General features: G+C 40.6%; 1 protein-coding gene across 1 annotated transcript in view; it reads left to right on the top strand.

The window, feature by feature from the left end:
* vwf (von Willebrand factor) overlaps positions 1–22,438 on the top strand; it is a 100,591-nt gene that overhangs the window by 12,495 nt on the left and 65,658 nt on the right. The window contains exons 9-20 of the mRNA XM_072434453.1: positions 3,953–4,064; positions 4,896–4,942; positions 5,034–5,170; positions 5,763–5,901; positions 11,436–11,536; positions 14,098–14,293; positions 15,917–16,132; positions 17,388–17,634; positions 19,287–19,381; positions 20,094–20,245; positions 20,682–20,785; positions 21,630–21,768. Coding sequence (XP_072290554.1) covers positions 3,953–4,064; positions 4,896–4,942; positions 5,034–5,170; positions 5,763–5,901; positions 11,436–11,536; positions 14,098–14,293; positions 15,917–16,132; positions 17,388–17,634; positions 19,287–19,381; positions 20,094–20,245; positions 20,682–20,785; positions 21,630–21,768 — 1,685 coding nt within the window. The remainder of the gene's footprint in view (positions 1–3,952; positions 4,065–4,895; positions 4,943–5,033; positions 5,171–5,762; positions 5,902–11,435; positions 11,537–14,097; positions 14,294–15,916; positions 16,133–17,387; positions 17,635–19,286; positions 19,382–20,093; positions 20,246–20,681; positions 20,786–21,629; positions 21,769–22,438) is intronic.

The raw sequence follows: 22,438 nt of genomic DNA, 5'->3' as shown, positions 1-22,438 counted from the left end.
TGATGTGTGTTCATTAACAATGTTACAATGGTTACATGTCATAAAACTGGTTTAAGTTAGATTTGTCCAAATTGAATTAAGATTGACTGAGAGTTAAAAAACATTTTCAACGTCACTCCAACTTTAAACCACACATCCGAGGTCAGATAAAAAGACCACCGAGCCTCTCTCATTCTCTTTTGCTCTTGGACTTTGAACACAACACAACAAAGATGGCACACTCGGACCCGGCATGGGGTGTGACCCGCCTCTCGTCCCTTGCTTCAGCCGCCATGCTCCTGAGACAAAGGACAGCAGATCTCAAAATTGCTCCTGAAACATCTCAGGGCCGGGCCACAGGCGACCAAACTCTTTAACATCCACATCTGAGCAAGCCTGTGCTGTCGCAGAGGCAAACACCAAGGGCTGGGAGTTTGGGGAGGCCATGGAAGAGGACTATCGGTCGGCCCCAAAGAACTGTTCGGTGCCTCAGGAAGGGGAAGCACCGAACAGTCTATGTTCACCAACACCGTCTTCACCAACACCGTCTATGGTGTGGATGGAGACCTGCTGACCTCGACTGGGGATGTCGTCGGACGGTGAAAGGAAAACTTTGAGGACCTCTTCAATCCCACTGTCACATCTTCCAAAGAGGAAGCAGAGACTTGGGACTCGGAACCCAAGATGAAGTTACTGAGGTCTAAGGTCTATTCCAGGGTACTGGAGAGGAGAATCCGACCGATAGTCGAACCTCGGATTCAGGAGGAGCAAAGTGGTTTTCGTCCCGGTCGTGGAACACTGGACCAGCTCTATACTCTCCATCGGGTGCTCGAGGGTTCATGGCAGTTTGCCCAACCAGTCCACATGTGCTTTGTGGATCTAGATAATGCTTTCAACTGTGTCCCTCAGGGTGTCCTTTGGGGGGACCTGTTGATCCAGAAAATCCTGGATCAACAGGTCTATTCTCATGTATTGCAGTAACAGCTACAGATGGAGCAGCATCAAAGATATTTCCAGCGTCAGCAAAGTGCTGATTAAAAGCATCACAAATATATTTTTTTGTCGTCAAGCTGATTGAATCCTTAATAATTTAATTTGGTAAAGATGGAGTAGAATCTTTCCGAGGATTTAACCGTTTACCAAAATTTTGCAGGATTGCTCTGTGATTCTGTGAAAATGTTGATGTAGTAAGATGTTTTGGCATTATGAACAGAAGTGACATATTTATTGACCTTATGACAAAACTACTGCCAATCTGCTGCTGATTTGGTTGTCTTGGCTTCTGCCCAGACTGTGTCACGCTCTCGAGATAATACTGTAATGTCTGTCTGGATTATTCTTGTGGGACATGTTTATCTGCAATATCATTAAATGTTTTAATTAAAAAGTCCAGTGCTGTGTTGTGCTCTGGAATACTTGTGGTAAAACCAATTTTACTATAGTACAAATCAGACAGAAATGCTTCGTCATTAAAACGCTAATAGAACCTTTTAACAGTTATACTTTATTTGGATTTAATACATTTTGTGTTCCCCACACACCCAATAGTACAGTGGTCACTAAATTCAAGAGGAAAGACACCACTACATTGATAATTCTGAGGCTTGTTGCTTAAAATAATTTCCAGTAATGTTGGTCTAAGTGGGTCTTTAGGGTCAGGTCGGGTGGGAGCAGTAATACATTGAGGTTGTCATGAGGTTTGATTCATTACAATCGTTTTTTAGACCGTCAGAAGATTTGGACAACCAATCGATGTTTATGACACCTAAAACAAGCAACTCAGACTCATCAAAAGTGGAGAGGAAGGTAAAGAATCCTGTAGTTCATCTACATGCTGCCTCGATGTGTTACCCACCAGATTTCTAAAGTCTGTGCTGAACAGTTTACTTGCACCACTCACTCACATAGTTAACATGTCGCTTCAATCTGGAACATTCCTAATGTCTTTGAAAACTGCGGTCATAAAGCCTCTCCTAAAGAAGAGCAGTCTTGATGCCGCAGTACTAAGTCCTTGAAAAGTTTGTCTACTAACAGCTCACAGATTTCCTCTTAATAAACAACTCATTTGATGTTTTTCAGTCAGGTTTTAGACCTCATCACAGCACTGAGACTGCTCTTGTCAAGGTGACAAATGACATCCGCCTGAACACTGACACGGGCAAAGCCTCAGTCTTAATTCTGTTAGATCTGAGTGCTGCTTTTTACACTGTCGATCATGGGATCCTCTTACACAGACTAGAGGACTGGGTGGGCATCACTGGCACTGCCCTAAACTGGTTAAAGTCCTATCTGGAAGACAGGAAGTACCTGGGTCCAGTTCTGTTCAACCTCTACATGCTGCCGTTAGGTCAGTTGATACGCAGTGAAAATGTGTCCTATCACAATTATGCAGACGACACTCAGATCTATGTTTCACTGTCGGCAGGTGAATCTGGACCAGTAGATTCACTCTGTCACTGCATCCAACAGATCAGTTTGTGGATGCAAAACAACTTTCTCAAGCTGAACTCAGAAAAGACTGAAATAATCATTGTTGGCCACAGAAACAAAGAGAAAGCGGTCACCTCCAGAGTCTCGCTCTAAAACCTACAAATCAAGTTAGAAATCTGGGGGTAATAATGGACTCAGACTTGAATTTTAACAGCCACATCAAATCAATAACATCAGCAGCTTTTTACCATCTATCGTCTCTCCATGGCCTAGCACCAAAGTACATCTTGGACATGTTAGTGCCATATGAACCATCTCGGACTCTGAGGACCTCAGGGACCGGCCTCCTACTGGTGCCCAGAGTCAGGACTAAACATGGACCGGCCTCCTACTGGTGCCCAGAGTCAGGACAAAACATGGGGAATCTGCGTTTCAGTTTTTTGCAGCTAAAATCTGGAACATTCTTCCTGAAGATGTGAGACAGGCCTCTACTCTGACAATGTTCAAATCTAAGCTAAAAAACAGTTTGTTTAGCTGTGCATATGACTGAAAGGATTTTTCTTTGCACTCTTCTCTTTTATGACTTCAATTGTTTTTAATTAGTTCATTTTATTGTATTTCTGTTTCTGTAATTTCTTTGTGATTTGAATGCATTTTTCCTGCTGTGTGAAGCACTTTGAATTGCCTTGTGTATGAAATGTGCTCTACAAATAAACTTGCCTTGCCTTGCCTAGCTCACTGACAGGTGCAGATGCAGGACAATAAAACCCTACAACTGCCATTTTACCAGTATTATTTTTACCCAAACCCACCTCTAGAGCTATAAATTCAGAACTTTTTGACTTGGAGACTTTGGAATTTACAGTTGCAGTAAAACAAAATTGTATAAATATTGCTACTCCACCTCCTTTACTGGGTCTATCACAACAGAATACATTATAATTGTCTGAGTTCCTGGAGGCTAAACATGTTTTGCTTGTTTTGCCCACACTCTAATAAAGTCTATTTTTTGCCCAACCAGTCCACATGTGCTTTGTGGATCTAGAGAATGCTTTCACCTGTGTCCCTCAAGGTGTCCTTTGGTGGGTGCTCCGTGAGTACGGGGTCCGGGACCCTTTGCTCAGGGCTGTCCGGTCTCTGTCTGATCGGAGCAGGAGCTGGGTTCATTGCTGGGAGTAAGTCAGACCTGTTCCTAGTGCATACTTTGTCACCGGTTCTGTTCAATGCTTTTATGGACAAAATTTCAAGGAGCAGTCCGTCAAGTTTTTTTTTTTGCGTTTATTTTGTAAAATTGTAAACACTGCTTTCTATTTTCACATCTGACCCAGAATGTTGGCTGAGTTTAAATTGAAATGTATGTGGGGAGGGGGGGGTTATTCATTGTAAAGTGAAATTATGTTTTCTCACTGGATCGACAGCTAGCTGCATTCAACCATTAAAAAATAAAATAAAAATACATTTGACAAAGAAGCTTCTCTGAAAACAAACCCCCAAAAAACATATTCAAAACTGACTGAATGTACTGTTTGTCTTTTGGTTGTAGTGGGGAAGGTGTTGGATGGAAAGCGCTGTGTGGAGGTATCCCTGTGCTCCTGTGTCCACATGGGCCGACACTTCCCTCCCGGCTCCACCATCTCTCAAGACTGCAACACCTGGTGAGAAGTCACCAAATTATTTTTTATTTCAGACTACAGGTTCGTATGAAATAGATATGGGCAAACTATGGCTCGATTACTGTTTCCTTCGTGTTAAGTATTAAGCCCTCTGCAACTCCAACTGTGGCTGCAACTAAATTAAACTACACTAAAGCTGAAAAATTAGCAATCACTTGTGTGTGTTATGGTATCAGATCACGATCAATCGGTCTGCACCAACCTTGTGGTCCATGCTCCCTCACAGGCGTGTCTCTACATATGCGCCTTCTCTCCAATTCTGTGAGAGCGCACCTCATCCCTCCATAAAACTTAAAGCATGTGTTGTAATATGACACTGCAGCTGGTGCATTTTATTATTAGGCCCGACTAGAATCGTCCCGGTGATGGACTTTTTCCAATTGTATCCGGGGGCCGTCAAATTGCAAAAATCGCATAGTGAACAAGGACAAATATGCCTGTGAGTGGTATCAATAAGTGAAGAGTGAAGACCCCGTGAAAAAAAATGGAAAGACAGCTCAGTAGTTCCACCTCAAAAATCAATTACCTGGGGCTAATGGGAACATGACATCAAATAAAGTTGCTGTCAAAATGTGATGCTCACTCCAAAAAATAGTTAATGTGAAGACATAAAACATTATGTAATGACCCCGCCCTAAATCATACAGGAAGTTGGCCATATTGGATGATGAAACCTATGGGGGGGATATTAGATATTAGAGATATTCTAAGAATGTGGTGTACACCTTTCTTCTGAATACTGTTCAGTATTCCTGCTTTATGTTAGAAATAGTATTTCATTGTTAAGAATATTGAAATATTTCTTCTCTGCAGTGTGTGTCGTCATGGTTCCTGGGAGTGCACAAATGAAGGCTGCCCAGGTGAGGAAACATGCTTCGTAATAGGGATTTCTTATTATTTTCCTGATGGAATATTTTTGTAACATATTTGTACCTTTTTATATTTTTGCAGGGGAATGTTTGGTCTTTGGCCAGTCTCACTTCAAAACGTTTGATGACAAGTTTTTCACCTTTATCGGGCAGTGTCAGTATCTCCTGGCAAAGGACTGTGCTGAGAATGACTTTTCAGTTATTATTGAGAATGTCCAGGTATTTTTTTAAGTATATGTTTGATATAATTTTATTTCATTTTGTTCAGTGGTGGTAGAATAACTAATACTTTAGTAAAAGCATAAATACCCAAAAATACTAGTAAAAGTAAAGTAAAATAAAAAGTATCTATTTAAAAATGTGCTTTTATAGTAAAAAAGTAAATGTTTTTTCTACACATTTTGTATTTGAAATGCCAATTTGCTTTTATTATTATTTTTTCCAAATAATTTATTTTTGATTAAGGCAGGGATAGATAGGATGAGATTTAAAAAAATGTGACTCTACATTGTTTATATAGCTGTTTTTTTTTATGAGTGGACCTTTATAATTTTGTCATTTATAGGGAAGCCTGGGGGTTAATTTATCTTGTTATCATTCTTATTCATACATTTTTTTTTTTGTGCAAATATGTAACTCAACTTTTAGGCAAAATGTGTTAAAAAAAATGGCCTTGTGGTAAAAAGTATCCATAAAAGTACTGTACTTTTAATTAAGAACAATACTCTCACTCTTTTTTAATGCTTGACATAAGCTGATTTAGTTATTGTTGATATTACACATGTGTATTACTATTAATATCATATTTCAGTGCGCTGATGACCAGGATGCCGTGTGCACGCGCTCAGTGACGCTCAGCCTGCCTTCTCTGGAGAACATGACCATTAAGTTCAAACATGGGGGAATGGTCTCTATCAACAGCATGGACATTCAGACCCCAATGCATCACGGTACTCACTTATACTTCATATCAGAAATCCTCATTTACCTGTACATTAGAATGTAATAAACTTTATTGGCAAAAAATCAATGTACAAAAATTGTATAATAGCAAGAAGATTTATGTTTATTCTTAAGAAATGTTTATTCTTAAGAAAGAAAAAAAGTAGTAGTTGAATTGATGTTGGGGTAAAAGAAGTAAGAGAGTTGGGAATGTGGAACAGTCTTCCTGAACCTAGACTCTGAGGACAGTGAATGTTGAGGGTTTGTCATGAACTTGGTGCTTTGTTTCACCACAATCCTCTCATATAGTCAGCAGTGGTTCATAGTCCTTGCAACCAATTATCTTCATTTTGCATTTGTGAATCTGGGTCAATTTGTTTCTTTGCTGGACAGTCATGTAATTTCTGCTGCTTTATTGACCCAACCTTCAATGCTGCTGGGGCATCAGAGGGCGCCACAGCACCCATCTCCAGATCTTTGTGCTACCGTAGCTGGAGGATTTTGCCTGTTGTGCATGTTTTCGGTTGATGGGGGGAAATCAGAGTGCAAGAAGAGAGCTTCTCTGAACCAGCTGCCACTTAGGTCGTTTTCACATGTGCGCACCAGATTTTGTTCTGTCTATACTTCACTTTTGGTTAGGTCGTGTTCACATGTGCCGCTCCTAATTCTCCCCAAACGGTGCTCCATGAGCCACATTAGATGTGGTTAGCTGACCACCCCTTCAGGCAAACTGAGCCGTGACAATGCCACATGCATGCTCACTTTTTGCTGTACATGGTGGACTTTTGGTAAATGCACTGTGACAGTGATGCACACTGTAAATAGGAAGCACCCATTCATGCAAATCATTTTTTGGTCCGATTATTTCACCCTTAACGCGGACTGAGTGGAGACATTTAGGTCGGCTTGAGGTCGACCGCTTTCACACCACAGTCGCCCTGCACCAGAATGTGATAGAAGCCGCTCCGAGACCACCTATTTTAGCGTTCTCTAAAGGGGTTGTTTACTGCGTTCCAGAACGCAGTAAACAACCGTTTCCGCACACAATTTTTGTTTCAAGCGTAAACCCATGCCAGGGCTTACAGCAGCTTGATTTTGTGGCCTCCTTAAACCAGGCTTTGTTGCTGAATTAGGTCAATCTGTGCGGTTATCTATTATCTGTGTGGGTGGGGAGTCTTTGCCCCAAGTTGAAGAGTTCAAGTATTTCGGGGTCTTGTTCACGAGTGAGGATGGCACATGAGATTGACAGGCGGATCGGTGCAGCATCTGCAGTGAAGCGGTGGCTGTATTGACTGTTGGTAAAGAAGTTGAAAGACAAAGCTCTCAATCTAATGGTCAATCTATGTTCCTACCCACACCCATGGTCATGAGCTTAGGAAGTTAAGAATCTCTGGGTAGACTAATGAAATATGTTAAAATATTAAACTTGTTGGCTTATAAAGTTTTGTACCAAATAGAACTGACCTGAGATTCAGGGACTGGATTACAAAAGGTATAAAAGCTTTTATAGGTAGTCAGCTGAAAAGCTTTGATATGTTGAAAGAATCCTTTGGCTTGGAGAAGCAGGACTTTTTTAGGTATTGACAGTTATTATTGAAGTTATTATAACCAGGAATTTAAACAAAGTAATTTTTTATCAAGGCTTATAAATCACAACTTTCAAGGGTAATATAAAATATAGCCGCAAGCGGCAATGATCGGCCCTCACCACGCCGCCGCCACGCCGCAAGAGGAGGGGGCGCTAACGCGCCCCAATTGTCCTTTTATTACGCCTACTGCTGAATCTGTGACGCTGTCACATCTTCTCCCCTTTGTTTTACCATCAAAATGCAATTTTATTTTGAATTCTTGGCAAAATGTGCGGCTTTGCCGCACAGACACCGTGACTCTTTGAATAAAAATGTGGATAACTTTTGATGGTCCACCCCTGAAGATGAGTCTCACCAAATTTCAGGTTAATAGGGCTGACGCCCTAAGAGGAGTTTGTGAAAGTCTAAAGTGTAAACATGTTCTGGCAATTTCCCCATTGGAATAACATGGAAGGTTTCGGTCATCGTTACGGCAAAGCCATAACAATTATGACATGGGTCTCATTGACTTTTTTGATGGGGATGCCAAAATTGAGTTGTGTGTCAAATTTCATATAATTTCGCAAAACTAAATATTTAACCTCCATATAAAATCTATAGGGGGCGCTGTAGCTCCAAATTAATTTATTTCACTTCAAGTAGGTTTAGGGCAAAGAGTTTAACAACTGATTCTAATTTGACGCAATTCGGACTTTATCTGCGCAAACGGCAGAAATGTAAAATTTGGGAGATTTCTGAAATTCTTGCTACAGTTTGCGGCTTCGCCGCCCAGAGACCGTGAGAGGTATCAATGTAATTTGGATAACTTTTGATGTCCCACTCCTCAGTAGCATTTTCACCAAATTTCAGCTTTTTAAGGCCAACGCCCTGGGAGGAGTTCGTAAAAGTACGACGTTTGGAAAAACTCCGAAGTCATGTTTAGCCATTTTTGAAGCAATATGGCCGACATTTGGTTGGGCGGACGGCGTTGCCGTAATAATATTTTTTACTTCTCTTGTCACCATCTACCTCTGCGCCAAATTTCATGATTCTACGATCAGATTTTTTTTGGGTCATTTCCCATCTCTCAATGCATTTTTGGTACATTTGGGGGCGCTAACGCGCCAATTTTTTTTATTTTGGAAAAGGGAAATAGCCAGAATGTAGAGAGGCACGATTTTTAGAGGTGTGCAAATTTTTGTGACTTTTCGTCAATGTTCACTGGGTGAAAAATAGGGGGGTTGGTCCCGAGAAGAAAGAAGAAGAAGAAAGAATAATATTCCGATGCGAAAACAATGTTTCCCATTTTCCCAATATCATAAACTATACATTTTCGGAAAGCGCTCGCGCTTTCAAATCAAATCAAATCAATTAATTTTTGTAAGGCCCAAAATCACAACAACAGTTGCCTCTGAGGGCCACAGGGAGAAATGGTGTGGGTCCCTGGTCACTGAAGGATACTTTCGTTAATTTTGAGTGGGCTCCGCCCACTTTGTGTTTTTGGCCCTCTATACAGTTATAATGTTGAATTTTGCATTACATGCTTGTATGCACGGAACATGCAAGAGATGGGGAACGTATTCGTGAGCTACTTAGCGCAAATGAGTGCTTTATATGGGGATGACGACCGCAAAGCGGTCGTCATCCCAATGTAAAGCGGTCGTTTAGTGCGCACTTTTGCACGGGCTTCGCCCGTTTACAATGGTAATGTTCCATTTTCCTACTAATAATTAGTATGCACGGGGCGTGCATGAGTGGAGGAGTGCGTTAGTGAGCGTTTGGAAGTGGGCGAGCGCTTCGCGCTCGATTTCGTGCGCACTGTGTGCGCACTTTCGCAGCGGCCTCACGGGACTAATAGGCCTCTCGCCAGCTTGTGGCGCTCGGGCCTAATTATATTGCTAATCTCCTACTCTACTAAATATGTATATATGTATATGTATGTGGAAGACCACATATTCACATATCTGGAAGGAATTTTACTGGAAAACACCATGTCATTATTCACGGGGAAATGCTAAATGTTGGAGAAATTGTGGCTGCCAGCAGGCAAACCACTATCATGTGTTTTGGGACGGTCCTGTTGCTCAAAAATATTATACTATTAATATTATAAAACTAAGTTTCACACACTGCATACTATTTTTGACTTTGCAATCCCTCTGAACTTTAGAACTATGCATTTGGGCCTCAAAACTCCTGCCATGGACACAGTGAATAGATGCTTTTGATATCTCCTTTTGGCAACACAAATATCTCCTACGATCAAGGACTCTACGGACATAGTAACAGACATAAAACAAATGGAAAAAATAACATTCTGCTTTAATTTGGAAATACAAATTTGACGGACTGGTTGGGACCGTTATTTTGATGTTTGGTTTATATTTATTTAATTATTTTTTTTAACTCTGGTTGTTTTTTGCTGTGTTCTATCTTTTTTGTTGTTGTTGTTCTTATACGTTTGAAAACTGAAAAAAATAAAGTCAACCGAAATTATATCATTTCGGTGCCCCCAGCTGACCTTAATAAAGACCTATCCATTTGAATTGGCAAATGGAAACCTTTACATATTCAGGTATAGTCCTCCAAAAAGATATACCGGTATGAACAATTTTAGAGAGAAAATATACCCCTCTCTTTGCTACTAGTCAAAGGATTGACACTATAAAACTCTAACAAAATAAGACTCAATTTCTATCCCCATTATGACTGAAATGAAACAATTTCAAGATTGGTATGACAAAAAACCTTGACCTCAAAACGCTACAATTATAGTCAAAGGAAAAAGAAGGATGGGGTTTACTTTGTCTGAAAAAGTACTTATTTCAGCTCAAAGCCAGACCCAGACCCAGAACATGAAGGTCAGTGCTGTGGCGTGGGCTCCTGTGCAGGCCTTACTGGTAGATGATAAATGGTTGAGTCATTTACCCCTGAGCAAAATCTGTGCTTACAAACTGGAAAGAACGATTCAATACTTATTACCTAAACAAGATGTTAAAATGCTTACCTGAGCTGCAGATCTCTACAGCTCATTCAGAGTTATCATGGGCCTCAGTGCTCTCCTTTTTTGGCCAGGGTTTGGTTGGTTTGTAGTTCTATATTCTTTCCATTTCCTGATGAAAGATTGAACAGTACTTTGTGAGATGTACAAAGCTTTGGAAATCTTTTTATTACCAAAACCTGCTTTAATATTCTCATCAACTTTATCCCTGACCTGCCTGGTGTGTCCCTTGTAAACAAACTTCTGTGGCCTTATTTATACTGAGATTAGATAACACACAAGTACTCTATTGAATCATTAGGTCTACTTGCAGTGTTTCACCAATTATCAGGCAACTTCGGACAGCACTCAGAGAAAAGGGGCTGAATACTTTTGCATTCAGCACTTTTCAGTTTTCTATATACTGGTATATATTTTTAATCTGTATATCATGTTAAATTTTCCATCCATTTCATAACTGTGTGCCACTTAGTGTCATTCATAAAAAATGCCAATACAAATGATTGGGGCCCAAACACGACGTGCGAGAGCCTTATTGTTAATGCAAATTGATAATGCAAAAATCAAGTAGTAAACAATGACGAATATGCAAGTAAATATCGAAAGCGTTCAGTGAGGTCTGCATTACGCCTTATCTCGATCACTTCTGTTAAGAGCCAGGTCAGATTGATACATTTGCAGAGTGCTACACATATCAATCTGGCGTGAGCCAAGTTATAAAATAATGTTGAAAATATGTTTTAGATCTTTACAGAGTTATTTAAAATGCATTGTATTTTGTCTTCCAAATCTATCAGTTACTCTAAAAATCCCCTGATAAACTGAAACATGTGACCTGTGTATTTCAACACATGGTTATATTGGTGTACGCTCATACATTTGTGTAAATAGTGGAGATACCATGCAGCCCTGTGGAACAGTTTAACAGAGTCAAAGATTAAATGGTTGATGTTTTGATGTTTGTTATTTACAGGTCCTCTTCACATTCAGAGGTCGGTCCAGTCGACAGTGCATGTCAGGTTTAGAGAGGATTTTCAGATTGAGTGGGATGGGCGTGGTCATCTTCGCTTAAAGGTAAAGTAACATTTATGGACATAAAAGGGCATTAGAGCAAAATAATAAAAGACGTTTTTTTGGCAATTTGAGAACGCAGGCGGAAGTGCGCATGTGCACTCCCCCGTGTGGACTGATACGACACACACGTACACACGTGCGTTTGTTTATTAGCGCAACGGATCGCATCGCATCTCTTGTCTCCCATAGATTTCCGTCTTCTTCTGAGCTAGAACAGTCTTTCTCCGTCTTCATTTTGTCCCGTACACTGAGGAAACTATATTATGATAGATCAATGCGCTTAGGCACGCGGAAACGTGGGGACGAGTCGCACACGGCTGCAGGTGAGCGGTAGGTGCGTTTTATGATTGATACGTGGCAGGACTAATCGACAGTCCACGCCACGAGGAAATAAGACTTTTTCATTCAACCTTTAACTAGTTCAAACTAAAGAAAGCGAGAAATCAAGGATGATGACAGGATGAATACTAGCATAGAAAAATATTCTGTTGTCATCTGGACACTGTTTTTGGAAAAACAAGACGTTTTGACTCATCCAAGAGTCTCAATCTGCAGATCAAAACTCCGATTTTTATTCTACTCTGATGATGGCTTTCACTTGAGACTACTACAGTTCTCTGTGTTTGTATTTTTCTGAGGGGGCTCTGCTGGTGTTTTGAGTGAGTGAGTGTTTTTTTTTACCTTAAAATGTCACCAGAAGGACAGCTGGAACCCATGCCTCAGTTGTCACTTCTTAAATTCATCACAGACATGGCAAAACTTCACTCCTTCCTTTGTACTGGAGGTCTCTTTAACTTTTGCAACCTTGGGGATAGCTCAAGTCACAGTCTTAAGATATCCCCCTCGTCACATTCTGGGACTCCTATGAGTGATATTTTTTTCTGCGGCATCTGGACTTCAAATCCAGAATCTTGCGCTTCATAGCCTTGTTCTCTACCACTGTTTCTTAACCTCGTCTTTCAGCTTTTACCTTGTTCGGCCATGCTTGGAAGTCTCTGGTACAAAAAGAAGAACGGTGCTCTCTGTAACAAAATCCTCTTCATGCATGAAAATGCACCATCTCATGCTGTAAGGAACACCTCTGCATCATTGGCTGCTATGGGCATAAAAGAAGATAATCTCATGGTGTGGTGAGAGCGAGAGGCAGCTCTCGGAGGCTGTTCTGACATCCTGCAAAGAAATGCAAGCAGAAACTCTCCACAAAAAGGTCAATGGATGCAAGAATTGTGAAGCTCCTTTCAAATAAGGGCTCCTATGTTATAATGTCACTTGTCCTGTTAAGATGTTTTGATTGAAATAGCTTTTGATTTTAGTAAATATGACCTGCTAATGCTTCTCATTTAACAAATGATAATTTTCAGTTATTTACAACAATAACATGGTTTGAAACCGTGTTGTGCATAATAATTTGGAACAGTCCATTTAAAGTTTTTATCATTAGGAGGTTTGTTCAATAACATTAGAATTGTACTCTAAATGTTGATGACTTGAAAATCAGAATGACAGTCATTCAAATTCACTATTTGGCAAAGTCAGTGAAAAATATTATTTGTATGATGATTTGGAACCATCAGTGCCATGAGCCGATCTCCTCCTTGTAAACTTGGGATCCAAAACCGGTGATTGGAGAAAGCAAAATGATTAGGAAGATAACAGCACAGCCATATATTATATGCCCTTGCCCAGGCCTCTGGAGAAGTGATGTAAGAGACAAGATCCTTGGAGAAGAGGCACGAGCATGTCACGTCCATTTATTCTGTGAGATTCGCACCAAAAGACAGGAGGCTGTCAAATATATATAGTTACATGAGGTCAAGGGTCATTGTACATGCACAACGGTGCCCCAGCAAAATAGTGGCTCACATGCTTCCCCCCTCATAAAGACATGTCCCCATGTCTTCACAACTTGAACATGCAAGAAATCACATGCAAATCACACATCAAAACAATAACATGAACCACAGTCTCATCAAGTCCCAGACAGGAAAACAGAGGCCAGAGATCCAGCAGCAGTCCAGCATGGAGAAACACTGAAGCAGCAGGAGTACAGCTGGACACACACCAGAGAACAGACAGCCCAACCTCAGGCAGGGACATCAGGAACACAGGGCCAGGACCCATCGGGAACATCAGGTCACCAAACCAACAACATGCCACAAGGAGGTCAAGACCACCATGTCCACGACCACGCCGTCGTCCAACTGGGTGTGAAAAATGTCTGTCCAAGAGCGCTGTCACTGATGTAGCGGGCCAAGCTGGTGTAATGAAAAACTTGGTTAAATGGTGGGAAGTACATAGTCATTTGAGGCCATGAATTAGAAACTTTCTGCACCTCCCACACTTGTAAAAACTGGTATTTTAAAGGCATAGACACAGAAAAAGTAAAATGCACAGGAGCAATGCAAGAAACTGATCAAATCATTTGATGTAACACATACAACATATAAAGCAGGACAATGGTATTTATACACCACACTAACACGCCTAATGTACCTTTAAGATACAATTCACCCCCACTTCATAAATCATCTTAATATCATATTTTTGTCTCCTTGTGACAGCTGGGGCCACAGTGGCAGGGGCGCACCTGTGGCCTGTGTGGGAACTACAACGGTAACCATGGTGATGACTTCTTGTCCGGGTCGGGCCTGGTAGAGGGAGGAGCTCAGGCATTCGCTCAATCATGGAGGATCAATGGAGACTGTGAGGCCATCCACAGACAGGAAGGCGACCCGTGTGCGGCCAACCCCAAGAGAGGTGAACAGACACTTTCAAGTCGTGTTTTTTCCTGGACCTATGCTGATTTTTTTTTTTATTTGGTCAACTGATGGCCGATAGCTATAGCACATTTTCAAGGCCAGTTTTCAAGGCCAATTTTTTTTTTTATTTATTAAAAACATATCAGGGATCAGCGAGAACAACCAATGTGAAATACATTGCACCACAGCTTAGTTCTTCTACACGCTAAAATGTAACGTTAAAGTATTGATCCAGTATGAAAAATTTACTAAGCTAGTCACAAAAGGCCTTTAACACATGAATTCAGACTAAAAATCATAAAAAATTAAGTTAGGCTTTAAACACACGCACGCCACAGTCCCTACTGTCCCCTTTGTCCTTGATTTACCTGTGTCTGCCTTCCTCCATGTCTGGCTCTGGCCCTGCTCTTACACTTAGCAAGTCTTGTGAAAATAAATACCTGATTAAACTTGTATTTAGCATCTGTTAGGATACAAGTTGAGGTTTGAGAGGACATAAAGGCTGAAGTTATCTCTGCTAGAACAGCAGTGAACCTTGTGTTACTGATGGATTTATATGGGACACTAGCTTTACAGCTTGGGCTTGTTCAAGGCTAATAGTGGGAATAATTTAATCTAATTGATCGCTGATTAAAATATGTTAGCATGGCTACAGTGCAGAAAAATAATCTAGTGTTTTTCTTTTTTTAGTTAACTTCTATACAATTTGAATAGTATCTGGATTGGGCATTACGCAGAGCCTGCTTATAGGACTATAGGCAGATTTTACATGCTTTTAGGGATTCTTCCATGTGTGAGTGACAAAATGGTCTTTCTAATTTTCTAACTCTGCTTTCTTCCCTGGTAAAATCCATGTTTCTATAGTCACACAACCAGTACAGGGATGTTTTTAATTTGGAAATGAATGGACTTTTTTTTTTGTTATGAAAATCAATGGAAATTAGGCATGGGACAATATTAAAATTGCAATTAACCCTATCACAATCAAATTATTTACATTTCTGACAGTTTTAGAGACTTAGAATTTCTTATGAATTATTTGGTATTCATTTTTTGCATAATGGTGCTTTGTTGGCAATTATCACAATTATACAAAATATATCAGGACTAACAAAATTATTGCTGACGCTGGGCATACACAGTGCAATTTTGTAAATGTTTAAGCTTTTCAAATTACTCTCAAACCGACTATGCAAGTGATTCTCATACAAGCTCATAGCGGGAGTGTGCCCACTGTATGACGTGACGTTTACCTGCTCACACTGTGCGCTCCTCAGACACAAGAGCCTGAGTGAGGAGTGTGCAGCTCTGTGGACACGTTTGTGGTCCCACCATCTTCTCATACAGCACATTTAAATGTCCAAAACATAACTGAAACCTGTTAGCAAATTGTTAGCACTGTTAACTTTAGGTGCCAGGTGCCAGGTTCCACCTTTGTGTCTCCGGCTCCGCTCTGGGCCCTCAGATCGGTGCTTACTGCCACCTGCAGCTGTATTTTAGTGTCTAAGCTGTTCTTAGCTGCTCTCCCAGACCCTGAGCTTATCGTGAAAGAGAGATTTTGACATATACCATCTTTAAGTAAAGTGAATAAAAAGGTGATATTTACCCTGTGTGTGCTCAGTGCGTTTTGCAGAGGAGGCATGCTCTGTGATGCTGTCGGAGGTCTTCTATCCATGCCACTTCCTGGTAAATCCGGCTCCGTACCAGCGCTTCTGTCGGTACGACGTGTGTGCCTGCTCTGATGGAGAGGAGTGTCTCTGCTCTGCCCTCGCGGCCTACGCCTCTGCCTGCTCCATCCGGGGAGTGCTGCTCAGCTGGAGGTCGCCCTCACTCTGTGGTATACTGTCACTCAGCACATGCTCTCACTTTCATAATAAGAATAATTAGGGCTGTAACAATAACCAAAATATTGTGATATCATATCATCAAAAATCTCAATGATAGCGTGGGCTGTCACTATATGTTGAATGTTAAGCTTCTTTCCCTAAAAGCATTGTTTTGTTTTAGCAGCTAAAACAACTGGGAACCACTTGACCCATGACCCTTTGCTCCATTTCATTGCAGACAAAATTAAGAAATTCTTCTGGACTTGGATATCATTACATTCCTAACAATAATACTGTAATTTGTATTATAGAGCACTTTTAAACTTACGGTTTACAAAGTGCCATGCAGTCATTATCAAAGACCAATATTCAAAGCAGCAACCTTTTTTGGTGCGAGTCTACTTTTTGGCTCAGCAAGACTTAGAGATCTAGTGTAAAGACTGGTGTTTACTAGGGTCGGAATTTGTTTATCATAGCATTTAATAAGCTCTAAAGGAATATTAAAATAAACATAAATCTACAACATCAAATTGGTAAAGAAATATATGTCAAATGGTTTGTTTGAATTTGATGTAATTGGGCATATTTGATATTTCATTAGTTTGAATGGGCTTTTATAAGACACAGGAGCTAATTATATTAGGCCTATATTGTCTGTTCCATTAATTTATCATATAGTCCCAAAAATATTGCACCAGCCTATCTGTGCCACAGTTTGTCATAGATCGGCTGTGTGCTCTGGGCTGCCGTAGCGAGCATGTTTGGGTGGACATGCATACCAGTTGTCCCGGAGCAGCTTGAGGAAAGGAGCCGTGGTGAGGCCCGGCAGACAGGAAAGGCAGATTGCCACTGTTAGTGAACAGAATTCACAAACTAGGAACTTACTTTGGCATTAAGGTGCAACATAGAACAATGAGTAATAATAGTAGGAAAACTACTATATATGATATACTAAAAAGTATATTTTCCTTTACGGATAAAATAAAATATACTTAATCTGAATATACACTTTCGCAAACACGGAGGCCAGTGCACCGGTTTTCATAGAATTACCCTTTTACAGTTTTTGTCATAGTCATTGATATCATTTGACGAGTGAAAGGGATATTTACCACTAAATTGAGAAAAATAGGTGTGAGACACTGCCATAAATAATTGCAATTTTTCCCCTTAAAAGACGTTATTTTATAACTGAAACTGAAAGAAGAAGATTAAATATCCTGTCTTTAACTTACTGTATCTGGTTTCTCTCTCCTCTCCGGTCAGCCATGCAGTGCTCTGGCGGACAGGTGTACAAGGTGTGTGGCAGGACATGTGAGCGAACGTGCCGGGCTCTGTCAGGGTCTGAACCTCGCTGTGGGGCGGGGCCAGCGTGTGAGGAGGGCTGCTTCTGTCCCACGGGGAAATACCTGACTGACTCTGGACAGTGTGTGACCGCTGATCTCTGCCCCTGTCTGCATGATGGACAGCTCTACCAGCCCAAGGACGTCTATGCTGACCACCACACCATCTGGTCAGTTAACTCGAAATTTCTATTCTTTATATATATATATATATGCGTGTGTGTGTGTGTGTGAGTATATATGTATATATATACCATGTGGGACAATAAAGGATTATCTTATCTTATCTTATATATATATATATATATATATATATATATATATATATATATATATATAATAGGACAAAAGATAGTGATGATGAGATTTAGTGATTATGTTTTTCCTTACTAAACTCAACTGCGAGAATAAACTGAACATTAGGGCTATGCCAGGGAGAAAGTAGAGGGTTGATCCAAGAGTTTGTGAATGATGCATAACAGGAAAGGTGCTGCTAAACAGTTGTGGTGATCTGTATGGTTTCTTAAAGGTGTTGTTTGAGGTGGTTGGTAGCAGGAGAAGAACTCGCTTGACACAAGCTTCTGGATTTTGAAAGATGTTTATTCACAGAAACAGCATCAATTCACAGACAAGCCGACATTGCCTGGGAGCTCCTCTATGGTCAGATCTGGAGTCACCCCGATCCTAATTTTACACCAGTTTATATAGTTAGTACCAGCCTCCTCACAAAAGGCAGATTCCCCCCCCCCCCCCCCCCCCCTCATTTGCCTCTTAGTGCTTCCCAGCGCCTCAAGTCCTCGTAAAACCGTAAAACATTAAAGGCGGTATGGACGATTTTTCAGCGATTTGAGAACTCAGGCGGAAGTGCACATGACACTCCCCCGTGCGGACTGATACAACACACACGTGCGTTTGTTTATTAGCGCAACGGAGCGCATCGCATCTCTCGTCTCCTGTAGATTTCTGTCCACTTCTGCGTCAGCTCGAACTGTCTTTCTCCGTGTTCAGTTTGCCCCGTACACTGAGGGAACTATATTATGATAGATCCATTCGCTTAGGCACGCGGAAACGTGGGGACGAGCCTGACGCGGCTGCAGGTGAGCGATAGGTGCGTTTTATGATTGATACGTGGTAGGACAAATGATTTATCCACGCCACGAGGAAATATGATAAAAAATTTGCTGAAAAAAATCGTTCATACCACCTTTAAACCAGCAAACAGGGTACCTCCTGTTTCCTTGACCCCTTGCTGTTTTAAGTTAAGAAACAAAAGTTCTGTCCCCTTCAGACACCTCATCTGTTGTAATCAGCACACATCGTCTTGAAGGCCAGAGAGCATTTTACAACTATTGTAGGCTTTTATGTTGGCCTAGGCTTCTTGCGTCCTGGCTGTGGGGGCCAACCTTGACGTCACCCCCTAAACGTTCAAATGTCTGCTATATTAGTTGGAAAATGACATCTTTATTTTGACTACAACTTTAGTGTCATAAATATAACTTTTTCTTGTAGTTCTACAAGTTTATTACAAGTTTATTCTTGTGAAATCACAAGTTTACGACTTTAATCTCATAAAATTACAACTTTTATATCGAAATGTTACACCTTTATTCTCGTTGTACTGTATTTTTTTTAAACAAATGTCCCTTACGTAATCATCACTACGTAATAATAGCCCGTTTCTTCACTATCACGTTATTCTAAACTAATACGGAATTCAACAAGGAACTTGTACATGTTTGAGGGCACAGCGGTGAAATAGCGTATTATTGCGTGTTTTTCTCTTAACCAACATTGTATTCCATTGTTTGACTGTTTTGTGCAGTTATTGTGAGAATGGAGCCATGCACTGCAGTTCCCCTGAAGAAGGCGCCATGCTGTCAGACATGTTTTATGATGATGATTTGGCCCCATCCAGAGGTATGATTTATCTAATTTGAACTTGAACGTGTTAACTATACTCATGCCTGATAGCTAGGGAGCGCTACCACTCCAATTACACATGTTATGTGTCTGGGTGTTAACAGAGGTGTTGAGTGTACGTGAACATTGCAGGTGCTGAATAAATCTATCTAAACTAATGTGGAGTTATTATTTTGACTAACATTGGTAGCAGAAGATGGTATGTAACTACAGAGTTCTGCCACTGTTTGAAGAGGGAAAACTCTACAGAAGCTGAAGTCGGCAGGAAGACCAGTAACCAATTTGAAGGAAAATAAATGCCCTCGCCGTGGTGTTCACAGCACTGCATGTCCTGTCATACTTTTAGACATTGTAGTCCATAAAGGTGAAAGCTGCTGCAGTTGATATTTTTTGTCTGCACCCATGCATATTAAAGACACCTAAGGGATCTTCTCAAAATGAATGACGAAAAATATTGTCTTTTCAGCTTCAACCCATTTTGAGATGATCCCTAATCAATGAAGCTTTAAAGTTGATCATAGATCACATTTAAAGTTAAGGTACACTTTATTGTCCTCGTAAAGAGATGTGTCCTCTGCATTTCACCCATTCTTCAATGCTGCTGGGGCATCTCCTCAGGAGCAGTCATGGGTCAGCGTTCGGGGGCCCATCTCCAGATCTTTGTGCTAGGCTTGGTCAGCACTAATTGTTGGATATGTGTGTGTTGCAGAGCGGCGGTCAGTGCAGTGTGCTCCTCCACTGGTGCGACCAGACTGTGAGGCTGGAGGCTCAGGTCTAGAGTGTGCCAGAACCTGTCAGAACCTGGACCTCCCATGTGTGAGCACGCTCTGTATCCCTGGATGTCTCTGCCCGCCCGGCACTGTGAGTGTGATGTCCAGCTGGTCTAATTCTCCTCTCTAGGCTTGAGACCATATTGAAATGTTGTATCATAGCTTAAATCATTGTGATTAACAGTACTAACACAATGGTGATGCTGAAGAATATAGATATGAATTGTTATAGTTTTGATTTTATAAATAAATTGCATGCTTAATAAATATTGTATAATTGTACTTTGTCATAAGTAAAAACAACAATGATTTCAGAGAGCTTATTATGCAGAAGAGGCCTTTTTCATGATTTGAGGATAAAATGGTAATTATCTCTGTTAGTGATTCTCATGTTTATGCAAAATGTAACCCAAACTATTGTATCTTACCCTTTTTATCACAATAATCTGTATTGTTGTTTTTGTCCCATCCCATGTCCATTCTTCTATGTGCCAGGGAAGGATTATTAACTTGATCATTCTGAACAGGTGCATCATCGAAGAGACTGCATTGCACCAGAGGAATGTCCCTGTTACCATAACAACAGACCTCATGCATCAGGACAGACCATAACTGTTGATTGCAATACCTGGTAAAGAGTTGATGTACTCATCTGAATGACACACAACAGAAATGAGAGTTCAGTGCTCCCATTTTAAACAATAATATAGTCTATTTATTATTTTAGAAGAAGTCATAAATCCATATCTGCAGTTCCCACAGTTATTAATAATGCCGACTTAAAATAGGTGGAGTCATGAATATGTAGATGCCATGATTGACTCACAATTATCATTGAAGCAAAGAACGGACAAAGACTATATTTCCCCCGTCCCCTCGGGTCATTCAGGGTCACACAACAGGTGCTCCTGCTGTTCTTCAGCTTCATCATCCTCAGTGTGCTGCAGTACTGTGGTGCTGTGTGGTACAGCTGCCCCTCAGTCACTGCAAACAACAACACCATGTGATTAGCCAAGAACATAAAATCTGACCGCAGCCATGTTCTACAACGACAACGACAATGTCCATGTCATTATCCTGTCTCCCGTTTACCGGTGCCACCATCTGTTGCAAAGCCTGAGTCTCATTGTCCAATCATGCTCCATGACAGTTTGAACAAACAGCGCTTAGCAGTCAGCACCACAACGCCGTCCATCGTGCATCAGTAAACTGTAAACCAACAGTAAACTCTTACTGTTAGCATCCCAGCTGAATGAATGAGCATACAGGTGAATATGTAATCATTTCACTAACTACACTGATCACCGTAAGAGCAAAAGTATAATATAGTGAATTAGTTTGTTTCCCCATCATCCAGGTGCTAAATTAGGAGTGGCCTTGGAACCTTTTCTTACCGCCATGCCCCTCCCAAACAAATAGAAACAGCATACACATCTGTTCTGTAATAAACTCAAATGAAACTCTTGCGTTCTCAGTGTGTGTCAGAGGAGGAAGTGGCAGTGCACAGATAACGTTTGTGATGGAGTGTGTCGGTCGGTCGGGGCGGGGCACTACATCACCTTTGATGGGCTCAAGTTCTCCTTCCCTGGATTGTGTCAGTACGTGCTTGTCCAGGTAAACTTTACACACCACAACATATGCCTGTATACTTTAAATACTTGAAAGTAATTCTTGTTTGGAGTAAAATTAAAGTTATTTTTCTCCAGGAGTTGGATTATTATTTTTGTACTTTTAGTTTCATACATTGGGAAAAAAAAACATGTACAATAAGGAAAAGGAAAAAGTTCTAAACCACCTTCAATCCTATTTAAAGCAAGATACATGCTGAACTGTAATGGTTTATACTTTATATATTGCTCACACATACTGTTTAATTTACTGTGTAGAATTATGGGGATCAGCTATTAAAAGAATGATAGAAAGAATTGATTTACAGCAGAAACAACGTCATACGAATCATTAACAGTGCAGGTTATTATGATCATATCAAGTTATTTTTTAATCATATCTCCAGAAATTTTGAGATGTGCCTCATTATTATACAAAAATAATTCTACAATAAAGCAAAAACCATGACATATCCTGGCTGTATTTACCAAAGCAAATGTACTAACAGCAAGATATTTGGAGTAGATGCATCTCATTTGCTCTGGTTCAATTGATGTGCTTAACTTAGAAGTTATTTTGAGTATAGCTTTATTTTCTTTATTTTTTATTCCTCTTTTCTATTCATAATACTTTTTTACTGATACATTGGGGGGATATCTTATGGACACGTTTAAGT

This window comes from Eucyclogobius newberryi, unplaced genomic scaffold, assembly GCF_026437365.1.
Source record: "Eucyclogobius newberryi isolate DKJ021-1_F unplaced genomic scaffold, fEucNew1.0.hap1 SCAF_7, whole genome shotgun sequence".
Lineage (NCBI taxonomy): Eukaryota > Metazoa > Chordata > Actinopteri > Gobiiformes > Gobiidae > Eucyclogobius > Eucyclogobius newberryi.
The sequence above is the reverse complement of the archived record's forward strand: the minus strand, read 5'-3'. Positions and strand labels throughout refer to the sequence as shown.